Source organism: Rhincodon typus, chromosome 1 (assembly GCF_021869965.1).
Source record: "Rhincodon typus isolate 14 chromosome 1, sRhiTyp1.1, whole genome shotgun sequence".
NCBI classification, from domain to species: domain Eukaryota; kingdom Metazoa; phylum Chordata; class Chondrichthyes; order Orectolobiformes; family Rhincodontidae; genus Rhincodon; species Rhincodon typus.
In genome coordinates, this window is record NC_063332.1 from 36,606,762 (window position 1) to 36,617,346 (window position 10,585).

The 10,585-nt window shown below is 41.8% G+C and overlaps 1 protein-coding gene across 1 annotated transcript in view; it reads left to right on the top strand.

Moving 5' to 3' along the window:
* Positions 1 to 1,202: 1,202 nt before the first annotated feature.
* The window catches only part of LOC109916622 (MALT paracaspase 1), a 99,731-nt gene continuing 90,348 nt past the window's right edge, over positions 1,203 to 10,585 (top strand). Inside the window, exon 1 of the mRNA XM_048604224.1 lies at positions 1,203 to 1,774. Coding sequence (XP_048460181.1) covers positions 1,623 to 1,774 — 152 coding nt within the window. The 5' untranslated portion in view covers positions 1,203 to 1,622. The remainder of the gene's footprint in view (positions 1,775 to 10,585) is intronic.

The window sequence follows — 10,585 nt, forward strand, 5'->3', positions numbered from 1 at the left end:
GCTGGATGAACACAGCAGGCCAAGCAGCATCATAGGAGCAGAGAGGCTGACGATTTGATTTGTTTGTTTTGCCCTCTTTGCAGGAATTCCATTTAATCATAAATGTGATTCCTTGGAGATGACATTAGCTATGATCTAAGATCTTATTGGCTAAGACAAGTCCTTTTATATATAAGGACTTCCCGCCTCCTCTAAAAATCAGTGCAATCCTCTACATCTCCTTGGACCCAATTTCTGTTTCTATATTTGTTCTGTTGTCATTTCACTTTGCCTGGTGCCTTTGTCACAATTTAATCATTCTCACTCTCATCATGGGCTGTTCCTTTTCAGTTCTGCACTGATGTTGTGATTTACAGGGATGTTGCCAGGATGGCAGGTTTTGAGCTTTAGGCAAAAGCTAAATAGGCTGGGGCTATTGTCCCTGGAGCATTGGAGGCTGAGGGGTGACCTTATAGAGGTTTATCAAATCAAGAGGAGCATTGAGAGAGTGAATAGTCAAGGCCATTTCCCCAGGGTAGGAGAGTCCAGAACTACAGGGCATAGGTTTAAGGTGAGAGGGGAAAGATTTAAAAAGCGCCTAAGGGACAACCTTTTCAGCAGATGGTGGTGAGTATATGGAATGAGCTGACAGAGGAAGTGGTGGAGGCTGGTACAATTACAACATTTAAAAGGCATCTGGATGGGTATATAAATAGGAAAGGTTTAGAGGGATATGGGCCAAATGCTGGCAAATGGGACTAGACTAATTTAGGATATCTGGTTAGCATGGATGCATTAGACCGAAAGGTCTGTTTCCATACTGTACAACTCTTTGACTACGTCCATGACTCTAGAGACTGTTATCACACACCATCCAGATTGAGGAATACATATATTGTGGTGCCACCATTCTCGCTGGGTCAAAATATTGGAACTCATTCCCTAACAGTAGTCTGGGTGTTACTTATACACCCCATGGACTGTAAGGTTTTATTTCCGTGACTGCCCGTCGCCTTCTCAAGGAGCCTTGGTTACGATGGAACTGTCTGGGTGACTGAAGGAGCCGAATCAATGCAATTTCTGTTGGAAGACCGTTTCTTTTTCTGAGTCAGTTTCACACGAGGAACCACAATTCCCAGAGGTCTTTGCGCATTTTGGGTGTAGGTGCCTTTACTTCCTGCTTCAGTAGTTTATCGCCAAAGTAGCAGGAAGTGTTGTAGACGACTGGAATAAAGTGCATTCACTTGAGGGTTTCACTGTATTTCTTTCTGTGCGCACCGCCACATTATCCCAGACAGAAAGGGCACAGCTATTAGAGATGAGGGCACTCCTGCTTTATAACCGAGAGTCTGACTGTTGACGTGCAGCAGTGAGAACACAACTCCTTCAAATTTCTTTTGAAGCCAGAAGTTTGAAATCTCAACGTTGCACTTTTTTTTTAAAAAAAGAAAATGTCTGTTTAGAAAGGCGTTGGATCGAGGTCATCTTTAGATAGTTGAGCGGGGACGTGTTTTGTTGGCTAGGTGTTGGCTGGATTCTGCCCGGGGAGTGGGTGGACAGCGAGAGGAGCGGACGGCTGTCACCCAGGCTCCGGTATTGTTCAATGACAGCAAAGGCGCCGCTGGGAGACAGGACTTGCTGCAATGGCAGAGTCCACGCAGGTCACGCCGATAAACATCAACAGCCTGAAGGAACACACGCTGAAGAAAATAAGCGATCTTCTGGACAAGACCAACAACCGGGGATGGAGGAAACTGGCGGAGATTGTGGGAGCTGACAAGCGTTTCAGACTCACGTAAGTATGTGTATAAGAGTACGTGTATATCGCTCCCCGTTTTATAAACCAACGTCCCGCCCCAAACATAAGTAAATCGTTCACTTTTAGCGGCGTTAAATTGGGTTCTCATTATCACATTTTCTTTATCATTCTGAAGTTGGTCGTATCCATTCAGACTTACAAGATAATCAACTGTGGTGTGCATCACAGCCAAATCATATACTGACTTCTCGAGTGCAGTTTCCAGTCAATGTTTTACAGGAGCAAGAAGCCTGATTGTTTTCACCTTTCCCCATAGTCTGGAAGCTACTCGTAGATATTCAAAGTATTAGAGATGTTATTATACAGTCCAAACATGTGCAGGTTAGGTGGATTGGCCATGCTAAATTGTCCATAATGCCCAGGGATGTGCAGGTGAGATGCATTAGCCATGGGAAATGCGGGGTTACAGGGATAGGGGAGGGACTCGGGTCTGCGTGGGATGCTCTTCCGCGGGTCGGTGTGGACTTGTTGGGCCGAATGGCCTGTTTCCACACTAAGAATTCTATGGATACTTCTGGAGCAGGCAAAACTTGAACCCAGGCCTCCTACATCAGAGGTAGGGACACAACAACTATGTCGCGGGAGCCACTTACCAATGCTTTATTTTGGTAAACTGCCTAGGTTTGTGTCTTAAGCTGTATCTGTGACCGTTCTTGAAGATCCTCAAAGCCTTAAACTGAGTTTTAAACTTTCAGATTTGATGAAGTAGCATATGCCCTAAAAGAGACAAAGAGTACCCTCTTTATTGGGAAAAGAGAAACTATTCAGGAATAACTTTCTCACCTTGTTTAAGAGTTTTCAAGGTGATGATGTCTGTTTACCCATCAGCTGATTAATTGGGGGCAGGAAGAGCCCAGCAGATACCAGGTTTGTAACCTGGGACCCTCATGGGGAAATAATGCACTATGAGATGTTGTCATTGGATGAGATGTGAAAGTGAAATCCTTCTGCTCCCTTGGAGGACATAAAGTATCCTGTGTCACTATCTTGAAGAATAGATGAGTCACCTCTGGTGTCCTGGCCAATATTTATCCCTAAATGTAACAAAAACTGATTACCTAGTCTTTATCAACATGCTGTTTGTGGGAACTTGTTGTTCGCATAGCAGTTGATGTGATTTTTAGATTGTTTGACATTTTCTAATCCCATAGAAACACATCTGTATCAAAATTAATTAAAAAAGAAGAAAGAACTATGGGTCCTGGAGATCTGAAACAAACAAAAACAGAAATTTCTGGAGAAATACAGCATGTCTTGCAGCATCTGTGGAGAGAAAGCAGAATTAATATTTCAATACTGTTCTGAAGAAGGGTCACTGGACTCAAAACATTAGCTTTCTGTTCTCTCCACAGATGGTGCCAGATCTGCTGAGTTTCTCTTGCAATTTCTGCTTTTATTTGTTTCAAAAAATCAGACTTTGACTTTTCAGATATTTGTGATATGATAACATAGACACAATCTGTAAGTCGTTGGAATCTGGATATTAAAGCACTTGGGTATCTTGCCTCTTATTGTGGGTTAATGCCCAGAGAACTAATAATATCAGATGAAATTTGTGAATAATTAGAAAAAACATGGCAAATCAGTAAGAGACAGGATGGTTTTCCAAAGAGATTTAGATAATTGATACAATGAGGGCCATTTGATCTGGGTTTTGCATCAAGATTTTGTGATCTTGAAGGCACTGACTGCAATGGTGATTGGAGTAAACTGAATACAAATAACTTTCAAAAGGGAATTGGATAATTATTTGAAGAAGGAAAAACAAATTAACAGCTCTGGGGAAAGGGTAGGGGTATATGGACCAACTGAATTACTCTTTCAAAGAACCAGTACAGGTATGATAGACTAAAGGGCTTATTCTGTGCTGTATCATTCAATGAGGACCAGCTGTGCTTGTTTAAGTTAACTGACTGCTGTAAGGCAATCATAAATCATAAAATGGATGTCATGGTTGCTGTCTGTACAAACTTTCAACAGGTGTTTCATAAAATGGCTCAGAATAAACTTATGATAAAAATTAAGGTGCATGATTTTGTTAGGGTTCTAACCAGAGAGATCACTCGGGAGCAGAATGCAAAGAGTAGAAGTGATCAAATGCTTTTAGATTAGGGTAGTTATATGTGCCAAGAATCTATGCTGGAACCTCTTTTGCTTTACGCGTCATTGGTCTGAAGCGGACAAATATCAAAGATTCATTTCAGCAAATTGGTTAAAAGTTGACAAACTGTGAGGAAGAATAAAAATGTTTACAAAGAAAGTAAACAGTTTACTGGAATTGGCAGATGATTAAATATAATTCAATGCAGAGAAAGGTACAGTAATATCTCTTGAGAAAACCAATATGTAAGATCATAGCATACAAAAGTGGAAAAAAAAGTAATGCTACTTCGATACAATGATTCAATAACAATGAGGATAGATTTATCCAGAAAATCAAAGGGGAATCTTTGCAAAAAATTCGTTGCGCAAATAGCATCCCTTTAATGTTTCCCTTTATCATGGAAAATAAATCTGGAATTATAAATGTAGCGAATTTCTATTCGTATCAATGTACATTTTCACAAGTTAGTTTTTTAACTATATTTCTTTGATGTGGGTGCTGCTGGCATGACCAGAATTTATTCCTTAATTGCCCTGGAGAAGGTGGTAAGTTGCATTCTTAAACCACTGTGGTCTTTAAGGAATAGAGGCACCCTCAGTATTGTCAGGGAGGGAATTCTTGGATTTTAAATTTGAGACAATAAAGACAAAACAATACAGTTCAAAGTCAGATGGTGTGTGACTTGGAGGGGAACTTTTGCCGGTGGTGATATTCCCATGTGTCTGCTACTCTCGTCCTTCTGGCTGTTAGAGGTTGCAATTTTGTAAGGTGCTCTCAAAGGACCCTTGGTGAGTTACTGCACTTGCTGCATCTTGTTGATGATATACACTGCCAGTGTGCATCAAAGGTGTGGGGAGTGAATGCTGAAAGTGAATGGGATGCTGTCAGGTAACACTGTTTTGTCCTGAATCATGTCAAACTTCTTGAATGTTATTGAACTTACACTCATCCAGACAAGAGGCAAGTAGATTTAGATGTAAATTTATATTTAGGTTTTATTGTCACGTATACTCAAGTTTGGGGTATGAAAAGTGTACAATGTCGCCTCACATGATGCCATCTTAGGCACAAAGTACCTGGGTACAAAATCTTAGTTACAGAATTAGAAAAATAAAGAAATAAAGTTTAAAAAGTCAAACATTACAGTCCTTTTTTAAGCCATGGGCCTGCAGACGCTCCAAGCTGGGCATTCCCCAAGAGGGTTCGCTCCCCCTTGCACTGGTCTATGACCTGCCTATGCTCACCAGCTGCCTACGCTGCCAACCACCACTGTTGACCTCCATCGAGCACGCCAGGTTTCGCCATCGTTCGCAAGGCTTTGGCCCTGACCGCCACTGCTGTCATCCTTCACGAATGACCACCGCCACTGCCATCTTCTGCCACCGCCGCCTTATCGCTGACTGCTGCTGCCATGATCCAGGCTTGTGCTGGGCCTCAGTCACTGCCACGCTCCCTTGCTGCGTTAGCCATATTGCTGCAGGATCCTATTCTGGGACTGCTCTAGACATCAATGATGCTGCGATGCCGCCGACCACTCCCAGCCACTACCGTCGCCGCCACTGCCTCTATGATCAAACTCTAATGACCAAAGAACTAAAAGAAAAGAAAAAAAAGTGAGAAAAGAAGAAAAAGAGAAAGAAACACCGTCAGAGTGGACAAACTTCAGTGAGTAGCCCTACTGTGCTGCCATCTTGCCTGGAAGTATTCCATTACAATCTGGACTTATGTCTTGTTGATGGCGTTAGCTCCACAGAGCAGCTAGCCTCTGACCTGCTGTTCTAGCCACAGTATTTCTGTGACTGTTCTAGTTCAGTTTCTAGTCTATGGTAACTCCTTGGATGCCGATAGTAGAGGATTCGGTGTTGGTAATGACATAGAATGTCAAGGGCAATGGTTAGATTCTCGCTTTTTGGAGATGGTCATTGTCTGGCACTTTTGTAGGATGAATGTCATTTGGCAGTCATCAGCCCAAGCCTGGATGTTGCTCAGCTCTTGTTGCATTTGGATACAAGCTGCTCAGCATCTGAAGTCACAAATACTAGTGAACATTGCGCAATCATCAGCGAACATTGCGCAATCATCAGCAAACATTGCCACTTTTGATCATGTGATGGAAGGAAGGTTATTGTTGAAGTATCTGAAGATGGTTAGGTCTAAGACACAACCATGTGGAACTCCTGCATGGTGGTGTGGGATTGACATAATTGACATTCAACAATCTCAACCAGCTTCCTTTGTGCTGAGTGTATCTCCAGCCATGTGAATAGATTTCTCCTGATTCCCAATGACTCTAGTTTCAATTAGACTCTTAGAACATAGAACATTACAGCGCAGTACAGGCCCTTCGGCCCTCGATGTTGCGCCTACCTGTGAAACTAATCTGAAGCCCATCTAACCTACACTATTCTATTATAATCCATATGTTTATCCAATGACCATTTAAATGCCCTTAAAGTTGGCGAGTCTACTATTTTTGCAGGCAGGGCATTCCACGCCCTTACTACGCTCTGAGTAAAGAACCTACCTCTGACATCTGTCCTATATCTATCACCCCTCAATTTAAAGCTATGTCCCCTCGTGCTAGCCATCACCATCCGAGGAAAAAGGCTCCCACTGTCCACCCTATCTAATCCTCTGGTCATCTTGTATGTCTCTATCAAGTCACCTCTTAACCTTCTTCTCTCTAATGCAAACAGCCTCAAGACCCTCAGCCTTTCCTCATAAGACCTTCCCTCCATACCTGGCAACATCCTGGTAAATCTCCTCTGCACCCTTTCCAATGCTTCCACATCCTTCCTATAATGCGGTGACCAGAACTGTACGCAATACTCCAAGTGCAGCCGCACCAGAGTTTTGTACAGCTGCGACATGACCTCATGGCTCCGAAACTCAATCCCTCTACCAATAAAACCTAACATACTGTACGCCTTCTTAACAACGCTATCAACCTGGGTGGCAACTTTCAGTGATCTATGCACATGGACACCGAGATCTTTCTGCTCATCCACAGTACCAAGAATCTTACCATTAGCCCAGTACTCTGTATTCCTGTTACTCCTTCCAAAGTGAATCACCTCACACTTTTCCGCATTAAACTCCATTTGCCACCTCTCAGCCCAGGTCTGCAACTTATCTATGTCCCTCTGTAACCTGCAACATCCTTCCGCACTATCCACAACTCCACCAACTTTGGTGTCATCCGCAAATTTACTAACCCATCCTTCTACGCCCTCATCCAGGTCATTTATAAAAATGACAAACAGCAGTTGCCCCAAAACAGATCCTTGAGGTACACCACTAGTAACTGTACTCCAGGATGAACATTGCCCATCAACCACCACCCTCTGTCTTCTTACAGCTAGCCAATTTCTGATCCAAACCGCTAAATCACCCTCAATCCCATGCCTCCGTATTTTCTGCAATAGCCTACCATGGGGAACCTTATCAAACGCTTTACTGAAATCCATATACACCACATCAACCGCTTTACCCTCATCCACCTGTTTGGTCACCTTCTCAAAGAACTCAGTAAGGTTTGTGAGGCACGACCTACCCTTCACAAAACCGTGTTGACTATCCCTAATCAAATTATTCCTTTCTAGATGATTATAAATCCTATCTCTTATAATCCTTTCCAACACTTTACCCACAACCGAAGTAAGGCTCACTGGTCTATAATTACCTGGGTTGTCTCTACTCCCCTTCTTGAACAAGGGGACAACATTTGCTATTCTCCAGTCTTCTGGCACTATTCCTGAAGACAATGACGACATAAAGATCAAAGCCAAAGGCTTCTCCTCGACTACATTGTCTTTGTCTTTTTCCTGTGTGTCGACTACATTGTCTTTTTCCTGTTTCTTTGTGCCATACTGCTCAACTATTGCCCTGATGTCATTAGCATCACCTTGAATTTGTTTTAGTGAGATATGTTTTACATTGGTTGTCTCTCTGATCCCTTTTTATTAATTGACCTATGTCGTTCTGACTAATTCACTTGACCCTTGATCTTGCATTATTTCAGGTTCTATCCTTCAGAGATCCTTTAAACCCAAGTCTTATCTACCTTGGCCAAACCAATCCAAAACCCATTAAGTGGCCACTTATCTCACTTTTTGTTAATGCGGTGTTATTCCGTGCAAGTTAGAACATAGAACATAGAACATTACAGCGCAGTACAAGCCCTTCGGCCCTCGATGTTGCGCCGACCTGTGAAACCAATCTGAAGTCCATCTAACCTAAACTATTCCATTATCATCCATATGTTTATCCAATGACCATTTAAATGCCCTTAAAGTTGGCGAGTCTACTAATTTTGCAGGCAGGGCATTCCACGCCCTTACTACTCTCTGAGTAAAGAACCTACCTCTGACATCTGTCCTATATCTATCACCCGTCAATTTAAAGCTATGTCCCCTCGTGCTAGCCATCACCATCTGAGGAAAAAGGCTCCCACTGTCCACCCTATCTAATCCTCTGATCATCTGATATGTCTGCCAACAAAACAATAATAAATTGCTATTATAAGTAGTGTGACTAATTTTGCTTTTCATTTGTGGTTAGTTTAGGTAAATGAAGATAAATTACTATAATATTTTTGAGGTTCATCTACCGCTTCTACAGTAATGTGATAATTTAGCGAAAAAATGTCAACAGAACTTGAAAGCAAAGCAGTGTAGGCTGTATGTCAAACCAAGGCCAAAACTGAGGTGTATGATCACAGATTTCCTTTGGGAGCTGGAATTACCTGTATGTCCCACTCATTATGTACAATCTATACAAAAGCTACAAATGAGCAAGCCAAATATTTATGACCAATTAACGTCTTAATGGCCGAAAATGTATTCATTGTTTAGCTAATTTTATGAAGCTGATTGGATTTATTCTCTATAGTTACAGAAAGATATTTCAGATAATTAAAGGGCCCTGGATATAATTTTTTTTGATGATGAAATTAAATGAGGTGAAATGCTGGAAAGTCCCCACTGGAAAGTCCTTAATAGAATATCTGCACATGTGACCAAATATGGGGAAGTCCCACCAAAAACACAGTGGCATCTCAGCCTGGTTAATCCATAGTGTGTCATCGCAGAAATCCTTATCCACTCGATAACAGCTGGGCAAGAATGACCATCATCATGTTCTTAGTGGATTCTCAGCCTGTTCATTAGTCAGTGAAGCCTTCTATTGTTTCATGCTGTTCTCCAAACTGAAAATATGAAAACAGTGGAAAGTATGTCAGTGGGAGGCTGATAAAATGCAAGCAAGGCATTAGGTTCACACTGTTCAAAGGAACATGCCTCAACAAAGCACTGTGATATCTTTAAGTTCAAAGAAAACCTCTTCATCAGATCTGGTTTGTAGCATACCTTAAAGTTTTATTTAAATCTCCACAACAAGGTGCTGAGCATTATGATGAAGGCAGTCATGAATTCAGTGCTGTGCCTTGTCTGTTGCCTCAGTGTCCCTTTCCACTGATTGAAGTTGAGTAGCAGGAATGGTGTCCGAGCTGAGACTCCAGCACTGAAATATCATGTTCAACACCAGAGCATTAGATATAAAGGTGGTTGTCCAAGCAGAAATGAAGAATATTTTTTCTGAGACTAATTTGGGAAAAGCTCCCTTATCCGTTGAATATCTTCGTGTTGTAGGGTTTTATTGCAAACCACATTGTTATGACTTGTTATGCATATTAAGGTGTAATGGGAGTTTTTTGTAGGTTATTTGAGGGGAAATGCATACAATATACTTGCTGTGACATACACATTAGTTTCACCTTTAATGCAACAACACTCAAGAAGCTCAATAATATCAAAGCAGCAAGTTAATTGGCATCCCATTCATCATCATAAACACTCACTCCCTCCACTACTGGCATGCAGTAGTATGCATCATCTGTAAGTGTACCATTTGGAAGAACATGGGCAGCAGGCACTGGGTAGCACAACCACCTGCAAATCCCCCTCAGAGTTTCATAGCATCCTGTTGTAGAGCTATATTGCCATTTCTTCACTGTCACTTGGTCAAAAACTTCCCTTCCTAAAAGCAGCAGAAGGACTGTAGTGGTTCAGGAGGTGGCTCAGTATCACATTCTCAAGGTCAGTTATGGAGTGGCAATTAATGCTGGCCCTGCCCAAATCTTGTGAAAGAATTACAAAAATAGAACTCGCTGTGGTAGTCTTTTTCTCTACTCACTTGGAGCAAAGCTCCTACTAAAGCATCATTATGAAGCAATGAGAGTTAAGAATTTTGATTTTAATTTCAAGTGTAAATTCCTGGGGTGCAACCTGAACCTTCCTTTGACAAAAGGATGTGGCATCATAGTTCTAATTCTCTAATCCACACTCACTTACTTAATGCCATGAACACTGAATTTATATTGGGATAACTACCTTTGGGTACAGAGATAGTGGGGGGTACAATTAGACTGACTTAAAAGATTTAAGGATTAAATACGAGAAAGTGATGTCTGAAATTTCGCGTCTGCCTTTGTGTTAAGTTTAATGTTCTCAGGAAGCCTGTAGATTTTTAATTTGTGCAAGTAAACCAGGAATCCATTGCACCTGGATGAAAATCTTGATTTAGAAAGAAAAGTTGGGAACAGTGAAGAAGTGAATGCAGCAGAGGGGCAAAAACCAAAAGAACTGCGGATGCTGTAAATCAGGAACAAAAACAAAGTTGCTGGA